The sequence below is a fragment of the Dermacentor andersoni genome, chromosome 4 (assembly GCF_023375885.2).
Source record: "Dermacentor andersoni chromosome 4, qqDerAnde1_hic_scaffold, whole genome shotgun sequence".
In the NCBI taxonomy this organism is placed as follows: Eukaryota; Metazoa; Arthropoda; class Arachnida; order Ixodida; family Ixodidae; genus Dermacentor; species Dermacentor andersoni.
The window spans coordinates 20303990-20329556 of NC_092817.1; the positions used below are offsets into that span (position 1 = coordinate 20303990).

Consider the following 25567-nt stretch of genomic DNA (forward strand, 5'->3'; position numbering starts at 1 on the left):
CCTTGATCTAGATCACGAGTTGCTATGGGAGGGTCGAGGAAAGAGGGTAGTAGGGAGTGAGGCATTGCTGCTGCTGCTAGCTGTTATTGGGTTGGGGAAGTCAGATTGCGAGCTCAGATCTTATGTCTTCTGCTTTTCTTGTTCTGCTTGTTCCCACTTTTTGCCTTACTCCAAAAGGCGGTGGTGCTGGTTTTAGCTCTTTCATACACTCCCTTCCTGCAGTTTCATGCGGAAGTTAGAATATTTTGCAGATTGAGGTGCATTCATGGTTTAGGGGCTGTCCCATTTTACTTCATAGATGACATAAGGTCTACTTTAGGTGCAGACAGATGTCTTACCTATGCCTGATGTCACCGCATAGTTTGCAGTATTGTACATATTTTCTGTACGGCATACCTCGAAGTATGGCTCCACCGACCTTAATTGTCTTAATGCGGTCCATCGAAGTACATTTATGACCGTGTATCTGCCTTCTGGTGTGATTTTGGACATGAGGTCTTTGTTAGTCATTCCTGGTTCCAGTTTGTGTACTACGCCTTCAACGACGTCTTCTGGGATGTTGATATTACCATTAACTTTGTAGACAACTCCTTATAGTTTCATTTCCTGTATCTTGAAGAGCACTCTGTGGGCAAGTCCAATGTCTGCTGTGCTGGCTATTATGACATTATTTTGCTTTTGTAGCGTAACTTTGTCGTTGAAAGTTTGTGGCAATATTCCACTTGTTCTGCCTATTGCTTGTGCTATTGCGAGCTGCTAGCATTTAGAAAGTAGAAGTCTTACCTGCGGTTGGAGGACAATCTTCTCTCTCGGTAGTTGGGGGAATTGTGGCATTTTCTTTGTCATTTTTATAATAGCCATCTTCAGTGTTGTCTGCTGCTGCAATGATTTCTCTTGTGGGGGCCATTCTGCATCCTGTGCTTCTACAGCTTTCTTTTTCCCTGTCGTTAACTATGGGCCTTGATCTTCAATTATTTTTCCACTGCTTTTGTCATAGCTATACTGTTGTTCTTCGCTTTCGGCATCCAGATGCATCTCTTGGTGATTTTCTGTGTGCAACATCAGAAGAGAAGAAAAGGTAAAAAGACCCTTTCCGGCAGCCCGGTGGGCACATAGTTTGCAAGAAATGGAGCTTCGTCATGAAGCTTGGGCACAGGCACGAGGCACATGGCCAAGGTGCGAGGTGCGAGGTGCGTGCTCTTGAGGAGTAAACCTTGTCAATCCTCAGTAGGCTTAGCTGGGCAGCTGCCACCTTGCTACTCTCAAGATGAGTAAATATGTGAAAAATGAACTTCCAGAGTTGCGGATGATCTCTCTGAAGGCCGCTTCCCAAGCTGTAGCAGTCCGCAGGTAGTTCACGTTGAATTGGGGGCACATGTGAAACAAGTCTGCTCGGTTGGGCCCCTTGTGACGTCTCTGCCTTTGCTATGAAAGGGAAATATTGTCTATCCTAGAGTACCATGAAGCTACAACATAAACTCAGATGAGTTTACCAGAAATAATGTTTTGCAGTTGAAAAATTTTTCTTAATTCGGGGATTAAATCCAAGGCCCATCCATGCATGCTTAGTATGTGGTGCATTTTTGGTAGAAGTAGTCTGCACTCTGCATTTCACGGGTATCCTTGAGCAGGCAGTGTGCGTGTGACAGCTATAATGTTATCTTTGCAGACAAGGAGAGCGGCTTCTCAAAGAAGAATAGTGCATGGGCTTTCGTTTGATTTCTCAGATTTCACAGCGCACAAGCTGTTCTTTCGGTGTACATCTGTTCAATACATTGCAGCCATGAAAAACACTTTGATCTGTGCACCATGCTTGTTTGTTTGCAATACCTGAAGCTGGTGAGATGCCTTTTAAACACATGCTTTTGTACTCCGGTTTGTTATGATTTACAGAAACAGGACGAAAGCGTAGAGAGCCAAGGGAACGTGATTCAGGTGATGAGAAAGCTCCTAGTCGCCCATCAGGGCCTAGCACCCTCTTTGATTACTTGCAGAACCAGATCTCTCTTCCAAAAGGTAAGGGCTTTTTGATGCATATTGTAAATGTGTGAGCGTAAAAGGAGCACTTGGTGAATCAGCATTCTGGGGTTTCTTTCAGGTTGCTTTATTATCTTTTTTTTTTTTCTTTGCGGACTTTAATGAAAAGTCTATGGCAGCTGCCTAATTTTTGCCTTGGTATTTATAGGGGGTTTAAAAGTGTTATAAATAAAAATAGGCCTTTCGAGATTGGAGCATGGTTTATTCAGTGCTGTAGGTGAGGTGAGGTAATTAATGTGCTAATTATGTACCTAAAATTGCTTAATTAAAGGGGCCCTGAAACACTTTTTGAACATAGTAGGAAAAATTTGCTGATCTATCGCATAGGCTACTGTGAACGTGTGAGTCAAATATTATGGTACTGCATGCAGCAGCAAACTTAAAATCTGTATCAAACATAGTGAAAAATCACTTGCTTTTGTTTATGCAATGTGGCCATGCAGTGTCATTGAAAGCAGCTGACCCACCAGTGCTATTGGCTAATTTTGTGATCGCGAGAGCATTCTCAGCAATACATAATTGCTAATTTCTAGTTAAATAAATGAAAAATATAAATGTCTACAATCTCAAAAAGACAAAATATATGTGATCTTTGCACTGTGGTAGTTGCATCTGCTGCTCGTAGCCTCCAAGACGGCAGCGTCATGCTGCATAGCATAGTCTACCGTGGCCACCATGGGGTGCTGCAAGAGCCCTTTCACCGCCACGACGCTCAACTTTTCGCTGGGGCTTTGCCCTCTTGGCTTCTCCATTTTGTAGCTTCCAGCACACTAGGAGAGATGAAAGGAGAGAGAAAGCCAAGTGACGGTGTGATGACTCCACCTATAGTTGAAGGCTTTGAAAAATTTTTGTGGTGACGTCCCTTAGTAAGGAGGTCATTTTATGACTCGATTAGAAAACAGGCCTCTGTAACTATTAAACCTAACAGGCTCATCACAATGGAGAAACTGAAGCGAGCTGTGTGTACACCCGTGAGCAAAAGTACGTAGACCACGGGAGTGCATGCCAAACTGCATCTTCTGGTGTGGCGCTTGCTGTCGAGACTAATGTGCAAGCAATGCTGTAATGAAGTAAACTGCTTTTTAATGAAGTTCGCTGCTCCTCGACTAAAGGTTCAGCCTGTGCCGCTTCCTCTGCTCATTTACATCTGCACCGCTGTTTCACTAACTACGGCGAAGCTGGCTTGCGGGTCCATGCCGCACATCTCATTTCATTGGTTATCACTTGGCCCATTGCCTGTTCTACCGCCTTTTGACAACACGAGAAGAATGCTTTGCTTCTGAGTGCGACCTTATGTTATCAGAAGTGTTTCTGGTATTAGCTGCTTCTTTGTCAAACATGATTTTCTAATCGGTGTCTTTGTTGCGCAAAAGGATTTCAACTGTTTATTGGCACATTATTCTATGAAAGTAGCAGCAGCACATTAGCAGCAAATTTTGCAAGCGCTTCCGTTAACATAACACTGCAGTAAGAAGCAAGGAATTCTCATCAAATCATCAAAAGGCATGAGAATAGGCACTAGGCTTCACAATAACTCAAGAAGCTGCAGTGCAAGACGAACTCGCAAGCCAGCCATGCCGCATCCACAATGGCAGCGCAGGTATGACGGGGCCGAGGAAGTGGCACAGACAGCAGCGCATTGAAAGTTTAGTCTGCAAGCAGCGTAAGTCATTATGTAATGCAACTTGGCACGCCATCAGATATGATAGGATGCACATGCGCACTGGGGCTCGAGCGCCACTCTCGACAACAGGTTGTGTGCTGGAAGGTGGCGTATCAACGCAGTTTGGCGCGCACTCCCGTGGTCCGTACACTTACGCTCGTAGGTGTACATGGCATATCAGCGTTTACGTATAGACGGCTTTACAGTGGTTAGTTTACAGAGCATAAAAGAGATGGCTCAGACACCATACGATACCATTGCTCACCTTCTCGGTGCAGCTGAATGTCTGCATGGCTGCAAGAGGGGAATCTGCTTGCTGTGCAAATGTACTAACTGTATAGGATAATTTACTATGCATATAAAGGAAAGTGTGGGATTGTACACCAAGAAAAGTATCTACTGACACTATGCAATCTCCATGTACTCTGATGCACCAAAAGGGGACAACGCGAGCTTGCATATTGTATGGACAATGCATTTTAGAAAAAAGGGAGAAGAAATAGCTGCTCATCTTTGAAGAAAAGTTGTTTAGCTCTGTCTGATGTGAATGCACTTTGAGCAGTTACAAGCGTGAGTGAACTAGGGGCAATTGAGTGTACTCTCATGAGACTTCTAAACATTATAGAAAAAAATAACTGGTTACAATTACAATTAGTACTTCATTAAAACTGTTGTTAATTACTGATTACTGGAGTTGAGATGAAAGTAATTGATCAATTACTAAAAGGTAGTCATTTACTTTTACGTTACTTTTCTCTAAACCTTTATCAACCCTTTGAGGGTCAATGACGTAAATACACGGCGCCACGAACAAGTCCCAAAATGGTCGAGGCTGTATAATTATGGTGTCGTTTGTACGTTTAGAAAGCGAGCCAATTTCCTAACTTTTTCTTTTCTGTCATGTGCTGCCACTATGTGGAAATACAGGGAATTTTTTTCGCACGCCTCCCTCTCTTCGGTTAAAACATGTTGGTGGGCTAGTTGGTTATAATCCATGGGAGCGTGTATAAGCACGACTGTACGAGGACGTAGGAAGAAACAGATACACAGTCACAGTGCTTCACTTTCAACTAAAGATTTTATTTTCGCACGCATCGATAAATATATACTGTTCCATGGTTTGTTTTAGAGCTAGTTTGCTGCCGCGTCTCTATATAGTACCGCTGGCGCAATGGTGCGCGCGCGGGCGGGCGGCAGTTCGGGTTTTGTTTCGTGGGCGGTGTCGGTTTCTTGTGCTTGCAGAACTGATGGCTAACTCGTTACTAATCGCTCAAACGGCGACCGCCTCTTTCTCGCTTGTTTAGTGCTCACAGGGGTGCGCATAGGAAGGATGCTGCCGTGCGTGCGTTTCCATTGCTTTTTCTTTTTGGCACTCGCGAAAACTAATTGTCTCTGGTTGGCAATAAGATTGAAATTAGCGGAAGTTTGTCACACGTTGCGCTTTTTTGACGGGCACAGAACCACACAGATTTCTTGAGTGCGCTCCTATGCAGTTCGATTACGCTATGGATGTGCATATTAGTGTAAGAGCAGGAACATTTGAGTCTTGCAAAATATTCTCTTGTGCATTTTCAAGGTCTTGAACTATGTGTATGGAAATACATCAAATTTATAATCCGTATAAGATTATTTTCTTTTTTATTGGTATTATTCATGAATGAAGAGTACATATATACCAACACAAAATATTTTTTTCTCACTTTACGGTCACCCTAGAAAAGTTGCGGTAAATTTTTTTCAAAATAAGTCCCTAAGAAGAATTGGAATCTGCAATAAAAGAAATCGACCCTGGGTGGTCGCTTATAGCGAAAAAAATCGACCCTCAAAGGTTAACATTGCACAAGTACAGCTAATAGAACGAGCGCCACTCTTTGACCTTGTCAAAAAGTGACATGGTCAGTGACTGCATTTTATTCTATTTATCATGTTTCCTGACCAGATGGATTTACGTTGAATGCTTGGCTACAATTGTTTATCTTGACTGCCATTCGTTTTCTAAATTTTATGTTGCTCAGCGGTTCTTGTGGAAACATCAGCAACAACACTGAAAACTTGCTCAATATATGTGCTGGAGGGAAAGGCAGTGTTGTAACGTACGAAAACGTTGACCACAAGACTGTACTCAAAGGTGTGATGCTCGTATTTGGGTTTTTTGTGAAGCGTGGCATTTCTTTGTTGCTGTGGCTTGAAGAAGGCCATTTGGTAGGCCCAGCGAAAAATAGAAAAAAATAATCTGTAGTTAATTTCTTGGCATCAATCTCCAATATCTCCATCATGATCGAGCCATAGCAGCGCTGGTGAAAATTTCAGCCAACATCTAGCGGAGCATTACAATGCGCACACAAATACTGTGCACCCAAAATTGCCTGTCTGAGCAAGGCTGCTGCATGGCATGACCATTGGTGTTCTGCTGCATAGTTCCTTACAAATTCGAGGGCTCAAAGCTGCATTGCCTTACAGCTTGTCTTGTCAATAAAGTAACTGCTTACACGTAATTGGTCGCTGAAAAAGTAATTAATCACCATGTGCGTTATCAACTAAAGAAAGTAATCAATAATTTGGAATGTTTCGTAGGAAAGTTTATTCAAAATAGGAACAGTACAAAGGAATATTGTACAAGACATCTGAATCCCTAGCTCAAGGCTAGTTGGGTTCCAAGCTAGTTATTATTCACAATCATAGTGACAATAAAACAAAGTATAAATAAATCATATATACATAAATATTCATTTATAAACAAAAAGCTATGAGAAACCTACAGAAAGGAATTTGTACTTAGTAACTATACACAGCAAGTGAAGAAAGAAAACAAATAAATACACAAGCAAGATGAAAACCCTATGCAGATAACAGTAGTGAGTGACAATGGGATTTCAATGATATTGAAAAAAATTTCACTTGTTTTACTTCAAATGGTAAGCTGTTTCATAGAGTGCTTCAGTACTGTTTAACCTGCTCCTTTTTGGCTAGAGAAAATTTCCCTTAAGTGCGCTGCCTGTATTGCTTCTGGAGTATAAAAAATTGGATAAACTCGAAGGGCAGTTAGTAGTTATGCTATTATGAGTACTTAATGTTGTTTTAAAATTCAGCAAAAAATTAAAAGGCAGTATATTTAAACTTTGATACAACGGCATTGATTTAGCATTGTAATCCGAAAAAGTCAAATCACAAAGCGCTTTTCTGACGAAGTACAATAGGTTCTACATATGAAACATACGGTTTACTCCAAGATGCAATACAGTAGGATAGATGGCTATGGAATATACTAAAGTAAATTGCTCTCAGAATGGCAGTGTCGAAGTAATAATGACATTTATACAGAATAAAACAAGCTTTGCTTAAAGGGCCCCTGAAACTGTTCAGACAAATTTTGTAGACACATAGGGTACAGCTTAAGTAGAACACCCACACAACAATTTAAGTGAAGCGTTACGTATTAATGGAGCTACAAGCGATTACAAGTTACCCTCCTCCCTAGCCATGCTTTTCCTCCTCAACTCGTTCGCCGAGCGGTCGGGGCTAAGCTCCGCCTTCACTGGTTCTGCGTCACGATGTGACGTCACATCGTCCACTTCCGGTTGTTTTGGAGCCCGCCCGCGCCAAACATCTCCGCTAGCGGCTTGGCCGTCAATCCCAAGCGAGAGCTATCGAAGCAGCGTGCGTTGCGAGCATTCTGTCGTAGCGCTGAATGTGTCTGGTATTCCGGTAATCACACACTAGAGGAACGTTTTGACGGAACAGTGAAGGCATAAACTCAAGCTGATGAAGGAACTTCAGCGTAGACATGCTTGAGCTGCCTGATCTGTCTCCACGGTCCAGCCCCCCGTGGGCGCAGAGCTTAACCTGCCAAAGAAAGAGCTAATATTGCTCCAACCAAGTGTAAAACATTTTAAATAATTCCAAAAACAATGTGTCAAGGATTACACTCCTGCGAAAAATTTACACCAGCAGCAAAGAAGAATACATTTTGTTACTACTACTGTGTGTGGTTGAGCTCTATGCCACCAGGTGGCTGCACCGTGCAGACCATTCACATTTGCGCTTCTGTTCATCCCCTGAAACGACACGCAAGGGGACATGGCCAGGCCCTGTCCCCTTGTGCTTGCGTTTGCCCTAATACCGGATTCACGAAACGCTATTGCGTTAGTAATCTTCCGGTGTAAAGCGACGGCCGTAATCGCGCAAATCCTGGCGCCCATTGGATAGCGGCTGTCCAATGCGCTGCAGCCAGTCCGCTCGTCTACTGGCTTGCAGAAGGACACAATGTCGCAGCTTGCCAGCTTGACATATTGCCAGTCGCTACGTTTGCAGTCCACAACGCAACAAAGTCGAATCGTAACGCTCGCGAAAAGACAGACCGACACTGACTGCAGAGCTCTCGTCAAAGACGGAGCACATTGTGACACAAGCAGACGACACTTGCTGTGTGCCGGAAGTGCTTAAGTGTACTGAAAAATTGTTCTTGTGCATTCTCTTTATGTTACTTTCTTTTTATAAAAACAAATTAACTAACCTTCCAACTATTACAAACATCATTTGTTTACCATAAAGTTGGAAAAATTATCGATGACGCGCCCTGGCCAGCCAATCGGATAGCTCGCCCCACTGACGTCATATGGGCGATTTCTATCATATGGGTAGGGGCGGCTTAAAATTCCGCCGAGCAGTGTGCTGCGATCGGCAGCGATGTGCATTTTTAAAACCTTATAATAAATTACACACTTTACGCGGAGCACTTAGATGTGTCAATTAATGATCAGTAGGACCTACTCTAATGACTCAGTACGTTTGTAGAAAATTGTCAAAATCGTTTCAGGGTCCCTTTAACTATTTACAGAGCAATGCAATGTGAGGCTTCCAATGAAGATGCTCATCTAATGTGACACCCAAGTATTGAATTGAACTCGTCCACTCAAGTATATTATGGTTTAGAAAAAGCGAATGACATTCTCTTAGAGGTGCTTTTCACGAAGAAGTAAAAGAGAATATATTCAATTTTGTTGGTATTCAGAGTTAGCTTACTTGACGCGAACCACTGGTTAACACTTAGAAGTTTATTATTGGCCACTTGGAATGTTTAGTCCAAGGAGTCTAGTGCACAAAGTAAAACACTTGTTTGCATACATTACAGCAGAGAAGTTTTCTAAGGCATTAGGAAGATTGTTTACAAATGAAGAAAAAAGTATTGGCCCCAGTACTGAGCCTTGGGATACCTGTAACAATGTCAGAAACGTTGGATTTGGTATGTGCAATGGCAACTAGTTGTTTTCTGTTAGCTGTGGAAAAATTCAAGAGTTAGACCTGGAAAAGCATAGCATTCTAACTTATTTAGCAATACGTCCTGATCTACAGTGTCAAACGCTTTTTGCACATCTAGAAATATGCCTAAGACGCTTTTGTTGTTGTTCAAGTAAGAATTTATGTAGTCACACAAAGCTAATACTGCTGTTTTTTTCAATGTTTTAGCTCGAAAACCATGCTGGAAATAAGACAAAATGGATTCACATTCAAGAAATGAAGTATTTGTTGGGCGATAAGGTTTTCAAGGACAGTGTTTAGGCAACTTAAGACAGATATAGGACGGTAGTTCTCTAACAAATTATGGTCCCCATCTTTGTAAGTAGCACTAACCTTAACAATCTTTAATAAGTCTGGATAGATAGCAGTATAGAAAGAGAGATTGAATATTTTTTCTAATTGCTTGCACACTATATCAATACAATGCTTTAAGGTCACTGTGGATATTCTAGCGTGCCCAATAAAATGTTTGAATGGCATGCTGTCAGCTATGGACACTATCTTCTCCGCTGTAATTTCCGCAAAACCAAATGACTTTGTCGTCCTTTCCGGGTAAGTAATAGACGAAAAAAGAGGTACATAATTAGATATTGCAGTATAGATCCCGCGGTATGAGCAATATTGTCGGGATTATGACATTCCTCATGAAGTCCTCCAGATTGCCAAAAAACCACAACGGTTGCCCCCATGGTACGATTTCACACAGTTATGTGACTGGACGTTAACCCATCTAAAGAAAAGAGACACCCCACATTAACACATTATACAAGAATTCCGTGCTCTTCAGGACAAATGTCAAAATAACATGAAATATTGCACTGATGGCTCTAAAGCAAAAGAACCACGTGGGTGTTGGGGCCGTAACGGAAAATTGGGAAACAAGTATTTGATTAACACAGCACGCTTCTGTTTTCACGACCGAAGTTTACGCTATATGGGTTGTTGTTAAATAGATTATCACTGATAAACACAAAAATGCAGTCGTATACACTGATTCCTAAAGCACACTGTAGGCTCTACATCTGAAATTCGAGTGTGAACCCCTGATAGGCGACATCTTAAACATGGTGGCGCTTAACAAATACAGGAAGTGAATTAGTTTCTGCTGGGTTCCAAGCCATGTTGGGATTCCGGGTAACGAAGCAGCTGATAGATGTGCATAAAAACAAAAACAAAACATAACAAACACAACACTTCCATATAAAGATAGAATCCGTGCGATTAGAAAAGCCTTAACGTCAAAATGGCAACACGAATGGGACCGTTGTGCTGACAACAAGCTACATCTCACTAAACCCATAGTTGGTGAGTGGAAGTCATGTTATCATCAGGAGCAGTTCTTCGAAGTAGTTTTATGCCAACTACACATTGGGCACACACACCTCACACACAATTATTTACTGATGAAGGAAGACACACCAACATGTGAGAAATGCCAAGAACCATTAACAGTTATGCATGTATTACTGACATGTACACACATTGAAATATGCAGACAAAACCTTTTGCAGAAGTTATATCAACTACACATACCTCTACACTCTGCTTTAATTTTAGGTGATGATCCGCTAGTCCCATTATCTGATGTGTGTAAATTTCTAGACGGCACTGGATTTTTACATAATATATAGACTATTAACACAGGCTTTTCCTTCCAAAACTTAATTTTAAAACACCTTGTGTTTGGCGCAGCATAGCCTTAGCCGCTTTCGCGCCATTAAACCACATTTAACTAACTAAATTAGATATTGCTTGACCAATCACACAGAAGTATGAGCTGAATGATGCTACTAAGTAGTCCATAGATATTCCTAAGATTTTCAAATCTGGTATTGTAACGGTATATTCGCTAACCGATAGCTTGATTACTGAGTTTATAATGTGCCATGTAGCCTTTGAATTAGCAGAATTAGAGACCATTAAATTTGTGTAATACTTATGTTTATGAATATGTATAGTGCTAGTTCCTATATTTAGAGCTATACAAAATTTTCATTCATAATATTTGTTACCCCTATGTGACTTTACTTTAGTGTGCCAAAAGTCTTTATCTTTAATTAATTTTAGCAGTCCTTTCATCATCCAAGGACAGGTAGGAGTGCTATAATATCTTTCTTCTAAGGTGTTTGACGATTGCGCTAATGCATTACACATTGCTTTGCTGAAACTGTCAAATTGCTTATTTGCATTTTTCTGCGGGTCTGTAGTTAAAGAGCAGAGGCACTCGCATAATACTAGATAGTTGACTCGATGAGAAAAATGAGAATGGCTTAAAAAGATGTAATTGATTATAACTGATTAATTACATGTCATTTGTTACATACAAGTCTGCCTCTTGTAGACTTTTTATGTTGCCACACTGCCATGATTCTCAATGAAGATTTTGCGTCTCCTAATCTGCATTTTGATAACAGGAGGTGACGATCAACCCGGACTCGTATGTACATGTAATCGCAGTGGATTACTCATGCAGTCATGATAATGAACTGAGAGTACCTTCTTGGCTGTGTAAACATGTTTTCCTGACTATGTTGTGAGAAGTACAGGAATTAAGGAAATCTTGTTTCACTAAAAATTTTGTTTAGAGAACAAAAGCACAACAAATTGTGCTCTACTGACTGCAGATTCGTTGAAGCACAATACACCAAGGCACTATATATATATATATATATATATTATAAAGGAGCCCCCGGCTATGGATTTGCACACTAAAGCAAAAATGGAGACCGCTGTTGCACATGGTTAGACGAATATCGAGCAAGTATGGCGGAGCGCGTCAGAAAGCGTGCCAAACGCTTGCAAAAGCGGTCGCGGTTGGAAGGATTCTTTACGGGGCACCCTTGTACGAATTCTCTGAACGAGACCTCGGCGACATCGAAAAGTTACACAGGGCCACCCTCCATCACTGGGCTACCAAAGCACATGAGGAACGAGGACCTGCTCAAGCTCGTAGCGATTCCACCCATACGGGACATAATCAGTGAAGCACGAATTCGAATGCGATCCCGGTTGGAAAACACGACCCAAGGAAAACAGATCATGGCATGGGATAAACAAGTCCATGCGAAGCCAGAGCCCGCGGAAGCGACCATAACGCCACCATGGGAAGCACCACTGGGCATACGGAGGCAACAACGCCCTATCGCCAGACGAAACGCGGAAGCTAGAAAAATATTTGAAAAGATATTGGGATTGAGCACGCCGCAGCACACCACTGACATCTACACGGACGCTGCAATCACAAACGACATAGCAAGCGTGGCCTGGGTTAGCACATCTGCACCCCAACACAATGGCTATCACACATGTCAGCTTCCTGGGGGTGCAACCTTGCACGCTGAGCTCTTAGCTATATGGGGAGCGGTCAACACCATTCCCATTGACATGGGAGACATTGTAGAGCAGAGTGTGCGAAATAATTATCGGATTCTTACTGATTCGTACGAAGCAGTGGCCGAATTAACGGGGCCTACGACAGATGATGCGGTGGCCAACGACACCAGAAAAAAGCTAAAGAGAATACAGGACAATGGGACAAATGTTGAAATCCTATGGACACCGGGGCACACCGGCACGGATGGGGGAAACGCAGCCGCTCACGCAGCTGCCGCGCAAGCGGGTGGGCTTGATTACGCGTACAGCTCCCCACACTCCATTTCTTCGCCAAACCCCGCGGACCAAAATCCATACCTAAAGATATTGGCCGCAGGCTCTCCTAGCAGAGCACTGATTCATTACATTCGTACTAAAATAAAAGCAGACAGTAAATGGAGATTATTAGAAGCTACACCAGTACATGTGTTTGACGACAAGGGCGGGCTTACCCGTACGGAAGAGGTTTTCTTGAATAAGGTTATGGCCAACGCTGCATACACACCACACATACTTGAGAAATGGCACCAACCCAGACAAGCTACGATTGCGAAGACTTACACCCTATGTACACATTGCCAGGAGTCATGCAGAGCAGACTTCCATTTTTTGGAGCTGTGCAGCTTTTTCACAAGGGAGATCCAACATTCAGCATCTACTACACGGAGACATTAAAACACTAGGAATTGCAATACAAACTAACCCTGAAACACAGAAAGCCATTGCGACATATGGCAGACAAAGTCGCCTGTTTCGAGTAGTGTAGAAGGGGTCGATCGGCCCATGTGAGAGCGGCGGAACTGAACATGCACCTGAGCCTGCATAAAGCGGAAGATCCCAGACTGAGATGAAGAAGTGTTTCAGCCAACAGTCTGGGTACCCACATTCCCTTCCCTCCTAATCCCCATCAGCGGCCTAGAGCCGTCCCCTTCCTTAAAATAAAGGCTTTCTATTCTCTTCTATTGGGGCTCGTAGCGACCGCCGCTGCGCTGTAGCATTTGGTAGAGCAGCAGTCTCTGCATAACGGGTTAAGTGGTCTACCGCAACGATTATCCACCTGTTGCCGGTAGGAGTCAACGAAAGTGGCCCGTAGAGATCTATGCCAACGCGATGAAAGGGTCGGGATGGGCATTGTAAAGGCTGGAGTTCACCGGCAGAGTTGTGCGGTGGCGCTTTGCGGCGTTGGCACTCATGACAAGAGCGGACGAACTTTCGAACGAAATTGTACATTCCGTGCCAGTAATAGCGGTGTCGAAGTCTTTTGTAGGTCTTGAAGACTCCCACGTGGCCACACTGAGGGTCGACGTGGAACGAGGAGCAGAGCTCTGATCGCAAGATTCTCAGAATGACGAGTAACCAGGTGCATCCCTCTGGGGCATAGTTGCGTCGATATAGTAGCTGGTCTCGAATCGCAAAATGAGGAACTTGGCGCTGAAGCGTACGTGACGCCGGAACTTTCGACGTATCCGAGAGAAGGTTCAGCAGAGATGCAGTCCAGGGATCATTACGCTGTACAGCAGCGATAGTGTGAACGTCCAGAGAGGATAATGTGCACTCGCAGGAGGAGTCGTGTCTGGCCTTCGGGGGAAGCGGCGATCGGGATAGCGCGTCAGCATCGGAGTGCTTTCGCCCGGAACGGTAAACCACGCGGATGTCATATTCTTGGATTCGCAATGCCCAGCGGGCAAGGCGGCCCGATGGATCTTTGAGCGTCGACAGCCAACATAGTGCGTGGTGGTCGGTCACTACATTAGACGATCGGCCGTATAAATATGGGCGAAACTTGCCAAGTGCCCACACAATGGCCAAACACTCCTTTTCTGTAACGCTGTAATTCGTCTCCGCCTTGGTTAACGTGCGACTCGCGTATGCGACGACGTATTCTGTGTGGCCAGGTTGACGCTGTGCCAACACAGCGCCAAGGCCGACACCGCTTCCATCGGTATGGATTTCGGTTGGCGCTCGAGGGTCAAAATGGCGAAGAATGGGTGGCGTCGTGAGAAGGCGGCGCAAGGTTTTAAAGGCGTTGACACACGCTGGAGACCATGATAAGAGATCTCTAGCGCCGCCAAGGAGCTGTGTGAGAGGCGATATAATTGACGCAAAATTTCGAATGAATCGCCGGAAGAGCAGAGGCCGATAAAACTGCGTAGCTCCTCCACAGTGGTAGGTTTATGGAACGCAGTAACAGCACGTAGTTTCTCGGGATCCGGGAGAATGCCCTCCTTTGACACGACATGGCCTAAAATTGTGAGCTGACGAACAGCAAATCGACACTTCTTCAGGTTAAGTTGCAACCCGGCGTTGGTCAAGCAAGTGAGTACGTGCTGGAGGCGGAGCAGGTGCGTTGCGAAATCAGGGGCGAACACCACAATGTAGTCAAGATAGCAAAGACAGATTTTCCATTTGAGGCCACGCAGAACATTATCCATCATTCTTTCGAATGTAGCAAGTGCGTTGCAAAGTCCGAAAGGCATGACGGTGAATTCATACAAGCCGTCTGGTGTAACAAAGGCAGTTTTTGGGCGATCCGCCTCTGCCATCGTAACCTGCCAATAGCCTGACCGCAAATCCAGCGAAGAAAAGAACTTGGCTCCCTGCAAACAGTCCAGAGCATCATCGATGCGTGGTAATGGATAATGGCCTGGTAATGGATAATGGTAATGGTCCTTCCGCGTGATCTTGTTCAACCGTCGAAAATCAACACGGAAGTGGATGGAACCGTCTTTTTTTGTGACGAGGACCACGGGAGAGGCCCATGGGCTTTGGGAAGGTTGAATGACGCCTCGACGGAGCATGTCATCGACCTGGTCTGCAACAACGCGACGTTCCGTAGCGGACACGCGATATGGTCTTTGTCACAGCGGTGAGTGAGAGCCAGTGTCGATGTAATGCTCGACCGTCGATGCACGGCCAAGAGATGTTTGCGCAACGTCAAAAGAACGGCGGAAGTGCTGAAGGACTGCGAGAAGTTGAGATCGCTGCGAGTGCGTCAGATCTTCGGCGATGAATGGGCTGAACACACCAGTCCATGTTGAGTCGGGTACGGAGAGGGCGCTAGTTCATGGACGGCAGTAGAAGGCACTTCGTCAATGACGGAGACAATTCGTGTTGAATTGACCGACTCGACGTAACCAAGGCATTCGCGGCGGAGCAGTGATAGCGGCGACAAAAGATGATTGTAAATGGGCATCGTGCTGACACCGGCGGCAAGGTCAAGAGCTGCAAAGGGCAAAGGAAGCGCTTTTCTGGTAACAAAGTGATGAGAGGGCACGAAGAAGACCGTCCCGTCGGATATGGTACTACAGAAGACTGGTACGAATGCTGAAGAGCACGGGGAATACAGGTGTCTTCTTTCACGAGAATTTTAGCGGCAGGATGAGCATCGACGGAGGCCAGGTTACCAAGGTGGAAAAGTTCAATCTCAGCCAGAGCGCAATTGATGATGGCATTGTGGCGTGAGAAAAAATCCCATCCTAGAATAACGGCGTGGGAGCACGATGAAAGAACTATGAATTCAATCGTGTACAAAACGTCCTGTATGGTCACACGGGCAGTACAAGCAGCGGTAGGGCAAATGGGTTGAGCACTCGCCATTCGTAGCGACAATCCAGACAGAGACGTCGTCACTTTACGAAGCGAACGGCAAAACCTGGCATCCATAACTGAAATAGCAGCACCGGTAACAACGAGGGCGACTGTGGTGACATTTTCGATAAACACATCAATGACATTGGCAGGTAAAGGAGGAGGACTTCGGCATGTCGACACTTGCGCAGTTCTTGCCTCAGGAACTGCATCGTCTAGTTTCCCTCTTCGTAAGAGACGGGTCGTCGACGCATAGGGGAAAGTGATTGGCGACGTTGAGAGGGTGATCGGAGGTGTTCGAAGCGAGGACGGCGATCAGTCTGGGAGCGAGGTGATGATGGGTCGAAGTCCATGTTAAGGCGCATTTGAATCAGGCGGCACATAGGGCGCTCGGCGATCGTCATTGAACGCCTGCGATCGGCGGCGGCAGAACCTTGCGACATGACCGGGACATCTACATGCGAAGCATATAGGGTGATTGTCCGGCGTACGCCACGGGTTAGCGATGGCAGTGGTGGTCGAGGGGTTGGGAGGGGGAGGGCGGTGCACAGGCTGCTGAAATCGACGCACGGGCACAGTGCGAGGGGCCATTGCAGCAACTGTAGCATAAGTGACTGGTGTAGTCACGACATCCTACTGGTGAACAGCCGGCAGCGCTTCTGGGACCTCTTCATGGATCACGTTACGGAGATGAGATGGTAAAGTGCTGGCAGACTACTGAGTGACGAACATCAGAGATAGCTGTCGTGCGACTTCTTCGCGGACGAAGTCCTTGATTTGGGTTATCAGGGAGGCTTGTTCTGGGCCAGTGGTCAGGCTGCAGAGTGACGCCGCATTTGGTGTGGGATGTTGCCTTGTCAGAGCTCGCTGCTTACGTAATTCATCATAGCTCTGGCACAAGCTGATGACGTCGCCAACAGTGCGTGGGTCCTTGGCGAGAAGCATCTGGAACGCGTCATCATCGATTCCCTTCATGACGTGCTTGATCTTTTCCGCGTCCGTCATGGCAGCGTTCATGCGCCTGCACAAATCTAGCACGTCTTCTATATAGCTGGTGAATGTCTCACCCGTGTCTTGTGCGCATGTACACAAACGCTGCTCGGCTAGGAGTTTCCCGACGACGGGTCGGTCAAATACTTCCGTAATGGATGTCTTGAACGCCGACCACGTTCGGATATCCTTCTCATGATTTCTGAACCAGAGACTGGCCATGCCCGCGAGGTAGAAGGATACGTAAGCCAGTTTGTCCGAGTTATTCCATTTGTTGTGAACGCTCACCCGTTCGTAGGACGACAACCACTCTTCAACGTCGTTGTCGTCGGTTCCGCTGAAGATAGGGAGGCTCTCGTTGGCGAACGGTGCCAGCACAAGGGGCGGGTGGCAATGGAAGAGTCTGCTGGTCGGCGTCCGGCGTGGCAGAGGGTAGCGTCCGAGAACGGAGTTCCAGGATGGTAGAATGGAACGTTACCCCGCACGGCTCCACCACTTATAAAGGAGATTTATTGGGGTTTGTAGTGACCGCCGCTCCTAGGATGCACCGAGCAGTTCCCGAGCTCGAGCCTCTGCTGCGCGCTTGATGCTGCCGATGCTGCTGACTCTGTGCGCACGTTCGTCATCTTGCTTACAATATATATATATATATATATATATATATATATATATATATATATATATATATCTTTCCCTGTTCTCGCTGCTTTGAGGATTATCAGTCTATTGCATGTCCAAAAGAACTTGATTCTTGCAGAAGCAGTGATAACAAGAGAGACATCTTTAATGGCACTGAAATATTACTATCAAGAGATAATGTTTTCACTGCTGTTAAACTAACATTATTACCAAGATGGGGAGCCCAGCACTCACTCAATTGAGATGCAGTCACATGTTAAACAAAAGGCAATTCCCATAAGGCGGCACTTTAAAGCATCTGTAGAACAATGTGATTATCCTTATAATTGTAGTGGAAAGGATTGGGACTCCTTGCGCATATGAAATTGAAACTCGGAGGTTGAGGAGCATACACAGCAACACCCTTGAGCAAATGTCACTGGGACATGTTACTTATTGGCAGAAAGTGAGAGCAGTTTGACCAACCTCTTCATTGCACAGCTTATGTGATTAGTCATTGGGAGTGTGGTGTAGCGCTGCTCTGCCACAGTATGCAGATGTGTTGATTGGCTGAGCACTAGGTAGATATGAAATACAGTGAAAGTGTGTGGGCACTGTAAAATAATAAAAGAAGACGTGCTAACAATTTGCAAGTCTTGAAGGATTGCGCTGTTTTGAAGGAAGCAGTACTTGATCATTTCTTCTGTTGAGCTTTCACACGACTGTGACAATGACAGGCCAATTTTTGACTGCTGAGAATGTTGACATGGTCATTGCTTACATGGCTGCAAACAGAAACGCCACTTTAGCGATGCATTTGTATGACGTTAAACATCGTGGTCAGCATGTGCTTCCTGTCTATATTTAGAAACGTCTGACAGCTCTCTGTCACTCTCTGTCTGACACTCTCTGACAGCAGGATCTCTGTGTCCACAAAGATGATGACGTTCTTTAATAATGGGTGAGGAGTTCAGTGCTAATGTCCTGGCGTATATAAGCATGAAGCTACAGTAAAATGTCGGACAAATCACAGCTTTATGAAGACATATTTCCCGGCAAGGAACAGATTCAATGCCATCCTACGGGTGAATATTTTGCTCACCTTTTTTATTTAATATTATTGCACACTGCCAGAATGCTTCCTCTGTATTTACAACTACCTTGTGATTGTTCTAGAGATATGCTGCCTATTGCTCGAACAATGAACACGTCTGCATGCTGTGGTTGAGTGATGCTGGATGCGGTGCACCGGCTTCCTGCCAGTTAGTGATGTATCCCAGCAATGTCTGCTCAAGGGCATGGCTACACGCACTCCTCAGCCCTTCAAGTGTCATTTTTGCACTCAGAGAAAGCCCAAATTCGCCATGCTACAACTGTGACAGTAATCTTAATTTTTCAGATCTTAGTGCCGATAAGGCACGTACGAACAGCTTACTTTAATTTCCCCTTTTCAGTGTCTAGTCTATCTAATGGTTAAAAAGTTAATCAAGCAATTTTGTATAATTCGTGCACTAATCACGTCGTCTCAACCATCCTGTGACGTCCACCATTGCTTACACCACTGCTTGGAAGAAAACATACTTCTATCTTGAAAAGCATATGTTTAGTTATTACTTAAATGGCCCTGAAACACTTTTCTAACTACTCATAGAATGACCTCACTATTAAAGTACATTGTCCGACAAATCTTACGCTGCAAAAATGTTTTGAATCCTTCACCTATAAATGGAGTTATCGCACCGATTCTTGGCTTTCTCTCTGTTCTCATCTCTGCTAGTGTGCTGGAAGCTACACAGTGTAGAAGCCAAGAGGGCAAAGCCCCGGCCTAAAGTAGAGTGTCGCGGCGTGAAAGGGCTCATCGCAGCACCCCGTAGCAGCTGCAGTAGACTGTTGCACAACGTGCCGCTGCCATCTCGGGGGCCAAGCGCAGCAGATGCAGCTATGCACACTGCAAACATGAAATCATTTTGCTATCTTTTTTAGATATCAGATATGTATATTTTTCATTTATTTAACTCAACATTAGCAGTTATCTATTACTTAGAATGTTCTTGTGCTCATGAAATCAGCTAATAGCATTGGCCTGCACCTTGCTTTTGATGGCAACATTGCAGATGCGAGAGCAAGCAACTGTTAACTGCTTTTGAGATGAGATTGTAACTTCTCTGTTGAATGCAGTGAAATAGTATTTGGCTCATATGTCCACAGGAGCCTCGCCAACAGATCGGCAACATTTCTTTATTTTGTTCAAAAAGTGTTTCAGGGCCCCTTTAAAGTCTTCATTGAAACATATGGTAAACTACTGTTGGTTGATGCAAACAATAAATGCTAGGGTATCTGGCACAATGATACGAGTAATTGCCTAAAAAATATTATTCTTTTAGCTTGAAATGTGGCTAACATTTACAAAGGATTAGGCAAAAGCAACCAAAGCTTTTCTTTTTTTTTAATTGAATGCACTTTACAATATCTAAATGTGCCACTCCGCATGAGCCCAGCAGCTAGCTCAAATCAACTTCTTACTTTGGTGCTTGTGTTAAAAGATGTTTTTTTTAAAGATGGTCATTACAAATAGCAATAGAGGTAATAAATATGTCTGTCATCTCTGTGGCAAAGACACCTTTCTTCACCAGATCTTTGTACAAGTAAACACATGACTGTGCATTGTGACTTTTTGCCTGGTATAAGTTAGACATGTGTTGTCATTGTGCTCTTTGTGAACCATTTTTGCAGGTCTGCTAACCCCTTTAACCCGCCGTGGTTGCTCAGTGGCTATGGTGTTGGGCTGCTGAGCACGAGGTCGCGGGATCGAATCCCGGCCACGGCGGCCGCATTTCGATGGGGGGAAAATGCGAAAACACCCGTGTACTTAGATTTAGGTGCATGTTAAAGAACTCCAGGTGGTCAAAATTTCCGGAGTCCTCCACTACGGCGTGCCTCATAATCAGAAAGTGGTTTTGGCACGTAAAACCCCATAATTAATTAATTTATTAATTAACCACTTTTAAGCATTCTGTAATACTTCTTTTGCCAGTGCCTGATGTAGAAGATTCCCACCTGGGTGACCAACCTTCCGAGGTCCACTCTACACACGACCACTCTAATCGTGGAGGCCACAGCAGTTCAAAGGGCCGTGCAAATGGACCGTCAAGCAACAGTGGCCGCTTTGGTCAGCAGCAGCAGCATCCGCCATCCCAGCGGTATCGTGGGCATAAAGAATCATCGAGAGGGGAAGGCGATCACTCGTACCAGAACCATCTGCACGATGGGTTTTCTTCTGGCTTTTATTCCAACAATGCCGGCCCTTACAACAGGCACAGGGTATGTGCCTTTGTTTTCTTCAATTCCTTTTCACTTGTAAGATGAGGTAATGAGTTCGTTTATCAAGGCCAATTAGTCAGAGGGGACCCGGATTATGAGAAATAAATCCACAAAGGAATAAAAATGGGTTGACAAGCATACGGCAGGCATTACCACATCGCGACCAGCAGCTTACCACTATCCCTGAAAACAGTGCAGAGTCACTGCATTCTACCAGTACTAACAATGGGGCAGGAACTTGGAGGTTAACAAAGCAGCCTGAAGAGAAGATGAGGACCGTGCAACGAGTGATGGAACGAAAAATGGTTGGCATTATGTTAATAAAAGTGAAAGAAGTGATCAAACAAGGGTAGCTTATATTCTAGTCGCAATATGTGGGGGTATAAACTCGCAAAGGCTCATGGGACTTGTCGTCTGCTTGGTGCTTTCGGTTCAACAGATCATGGTTCTGGCGCATGATTCTTTGTTCATGGGGCTGGTCGGGCTTGCGCTCTGTGCACCTTCAGCGCAAGATATCGCCCACGCTGCTCATTTCAAGAGCCTGTGGTCATCACATCGATGAGTGACCACCAAATCTGAGCATAGACAGTCATTTAAAGTAATTCTTTTAGCAAAATCGATCAAACGCGTGAATTAGCTATGTATGCTGTAGTAGTTTTGTGCTTATCTTGAATGACGAGTTGAACTTTCATGTTTTTAAATGAATTCTGTTCTGACAATTTTTTTTTACTTATTTCACCTTAATTTCACTAGACTGATTCAAACATGCATGGTTTAGTAGTGGAGACACTACAGGTGGGCAGGTGGTTCCAATCCAAGCTTTCTCTTGGCACGAATGTCTTGGAACACCATTTAAGTGAGCACGTTGCATAGTATATCGACTTTAATTTGGTGTTCAATGTGAGAGGAGCTAGGTATACTGGGAGGATTGAAAAGACGTAGACCATAATGTTTCTTGCATATTTTGTAAAAGGTGCACGGGGCGAGAGAAACACTAGCCTAATGGTCACTAAACTGCAATGTTTTTCTTGTGGGAGACGTCAAAAGCATAATGATACAGACTGAAGCTTGTAGGGCAAGCCAACTGCAGTTGACAAACACTTCTAGCATGCCTCACATTCCATATCTCACACAAATATCACAAAGTGCCACAAATGCAAGGGGCGAACTGCAGCTTCAAACACTAACATTAGAGACTTGTATAACAAATGTTTTGGTGAATTTGGAGAAAGAGATAATACATTAAAACATGGTTAACACATGGCGACCGCGTAGTTTACATTTTGTTATCACGCGTGTTCCAGGAAATGTTGTAGGTAACATGGACAGCAAGTTATTTTACAAAACAACAGATGTATGATTCATATGTGAATATTGCAAAATGTGTAACGGTCGCTGCAAAATGATAAAAAGTTTGAAATGCCAAATGTGTGGAAGGTATTTTTCTTTATAAAGTCAAGCTTCTTAGCCGCTGTGTGCACTTGTGCAACGTGACTTATCAATGGCTATGACAGGCGAACACATTACTGTATACGACGGATTCTATTGCAAATCTCATATTTACAATTGAAATGTTCCAAAATCACTTGTGTCACTGACCCAACAGAATTGACGTGAGAACACGAAATTGCTAGTCGTCATTCAATATAAGCATGAAACTGCAACAGCATGCATAGCTAATTCACTTGTTCAATCGATCTGGCTAAAAAAATTATTTTAAATGATTGCTTCTGCTCCGATTTCATGTTCAGATACAGCCACCACAGGCTGCACGCATGGCTGTCAGTGCGGCAGAGCGCATATGCATCCTACACACCCTGTTTTAGAGGTAATCTGCCGTTTATGCAAAGGCTGGGTGTGCCGAGATGGCGTACTATCATGTATGCTGTTTTCCTGTGTGTTTAGTGCTGGAGATTGTGTAATCTCGAGTTTCAGATATGCGTTGAAGCAAGAGGCTGACAAAGCATTCGCTCCATGCTGCCAGCATGTTTCATGATAGTGCCATCTGACATGAGGCGCGCAGGGGCTATTTCATTTATTTATACCCTCAAGACCACAAAGGTATTAAAGAGGGAACCCATCTCACGAGCTAGTTGCAGCACTGTGGAGGCTATGTGAATTCTTAGCCTATAGGAAGGCCGAATTCCCCTCGAGATGTGCTCATCCGCGCCGCATCGTCTGTTTGGCATCTGCTTGCCATTATGTTACATGCTTTATGGTTGGGGGATTGACGCAAAAAATGTTTTGATGCTGTAACCATAAGCTGCGTTTACATGCATGCGAAAGCAAGGCTTCGCTTTACCTATATGCATTCCCTGCAGTTAGCTTGCAGCCTCCTTAGCAAGTGGTACGGGCAAATGCCCTTACAGATGTTCACCTGCACCACAGCGTCTGCTCAGTGTCTATTTGGCATCTACTTGGCGTTTGCTCGCTACTGTCATCACGTACCATGCTTGATCGGGGTAGTAAATTAATGATGCAGCAAACAATTAGGCTTTTATTGCTTTCTGCGTCGTCAGTGCATCACCAATGCTAATGCTGTGGCACCATCTGCTAACTAGAAAGCAACCCAGTTTCATGGCTTGGTGCTGTGTCTGTAGTCCTAGCAGTGTGAAAACAAACAGCCGATCTCAATAATTACAACAAAACATACCTAATGATTTGACCTCAGCTTGACATGAGACTTAGCGATGACGGATCTTGCCGCTTGGTTCTTGCTGATAGGGCAGAGAGCCAGTTTTAAATGCAAATTCGGATCAAAGCGAGTGGTCGGCGCCGTATGGACGCTGGCATGTTGCCACTGTTATGGTGGCTTCTCTGCAGCAATTTGGAGTTCCACGTGACTGTGCTTGGCAAATGGCAATGGAGCGGCACGGGGAAAACAGAAGCCCAACTCTGGCTCCCGCAGGGAGCCATATGTGTTAACTCTAGTGTCGTCCCACTGGGAGCGACAGTATCAGCCGCAGTGGTGCAATGGACGTAAAAGGGTGGCTGGCTTTGCTTACTCCGTACCACCGTTGTGAAGAAATCGTCGACAAGGCATAAACCCTTACGGCTTTGTTGCCGACTCTCGACTTCAATGAAGTTATTTTTCCCCCCTAATTCACATTTGCCTTTTTTCCATTGCCTGATCATTCGGAAAATTTTGTGGCCCTTTCCGTGTAAGAAAAATCAATCGGCAGCTGTGCTCGTTTGCATAACAGGTTGAATTTCAATACAACTAAATTTCAATGTATCAAAGCAAATTGCCAAATTTCCCAACTTGGTTATATAGAGGTTTAACAGTATTTATTTTTGCTTGTGCTTTTACTTCATTTTAAGTTCCAGCACTAGCAATATTGAGTAGCATGTTGTGCTGCGGTGGTAAGTGAACACCAACATAAGAATGTGTGCACTGCATAGGTCTCTCAAGAAAGCGGTGGACCACCTCAGCAATCACGGACTTATCAAGGGAACCACAACAATCGGAGTCACCCACGGCAGTCCCCAGTTGATGGGGGGGACAGACGGCGCATGCCTCAGGCTTGCGACTTGGCACCTGGCTCAAGACCTGCACCCCGTGGCGGTGACCGTAGCTTTTCCGACTCAAAATCATCTGGCACCAAACGGCTTTTCTCTGGACAGAAGGTGCTGGCCAAGTATTGGGAAGACGGCAAGGTAAGCAAGGCTTTGGCTTGTCTTAATTTAGCATCTCGTTTATGGCTTCTGTACTTTCTAAAGAGATATTACAAATATTGTTGTACACAGGGTGACTACCAACCGGGACAACTGGTAAAATCGGAAATTCTCAGGGATCTTGAATAGTCTGGAAATACTGAGGGAAAACTCAGGAAATTTGTGCTTCTACCAGGGAAAATTAGATGTAATTTTATTGAAAGAGAACAAAACTCGCGCTAATGCTGGCTCGAATAACAGAGAGGAATCGTTTCGAATCGTCTTTGACACGATGTTGTCAGTTGGAGGAGTTGCCAGTGTATAGTCAAAGACCGATTTTCTGGACGCCCGATTTTTCGGACATGCCCGATAATTCGGATGGCTTTGCGGCACAGAGTCGATGTATCAAAACGTCTGAAATTTCGGACGCAAGAACCCTTTGCCGTCCTATTTTCCGGACATTTTGCCATGAAGATGACTTCAGGTCCGAAACGGCATTAATCAAAGCCACCACCGCTGCCATTTTGATTACCTCGCCGCCTCAAACCGGTGCTCTCGCACGTAGATCGGCTGGCAGCCGTAGCCACCACCGTGGCAACACTAGACCTAGCTGCTTCGACGTTCGCTATTAAGCTTCTTGCCATTGGGTGCAGTGTTTTCGTTGAAAAAATTCGCTGCTGTCAGAAATGGCACCGACTCCGCCTTTGTGGTCCTCGCGATTGGCTTAGAAGCTTGGAAAGCATGGTGCATTGCATAAAGCCGGTTTCCGAAAGTCAGCTTTGCCTCTGTACAGAAATGTTACTTGGTGAAGCAAACGCAAAAGTATTGCAGTGAAGCATAACTAGCGTGGGAAGGGGCTATTGCCACAGGACATAGCTTGTATTCCTTAATTATACACATGCGCACCCGGTACCTCCTGTCACAGTACGAGCACCGATATGCCTAATACGTGTACCGACAGGCCTTCAGAGCTTTTTTGAATGTGCCTGTGGTGGTTTTAGCCCTTAAGGGTAGTAAAAGACATGC

General features: G+C 44.7%; 1 protein-coding gene across 2 annotated transcripts in view; it reads left to right on the forward strand.

Moving 5' to 3' along the window:
• LOC126535822 (tudor domain-containing protein 3-like) overlaps positions 1-25567 on the forward strand; it is a 171506-nt gene that overhangs the window by 28789 nt on the left and 117150 nt on the right. For both annotated transcript variants that reach the window (XM_055073465.1, XM_050182655.3), the window contains exons 9-11: positions 1894-2016; positions 20601-20887; positions 24290-24544. In XM_055073465.1, coding sequence (XP_054929440.1) covers positions 1894-2016; positions 20601-20887; positions 24290-24544 — 665 coding nt within the window. The remainder of the gene's footprint in view (positions 1-1893; positions 2017-20600; positions 20888-24289; positions 24545-25567) is intronic.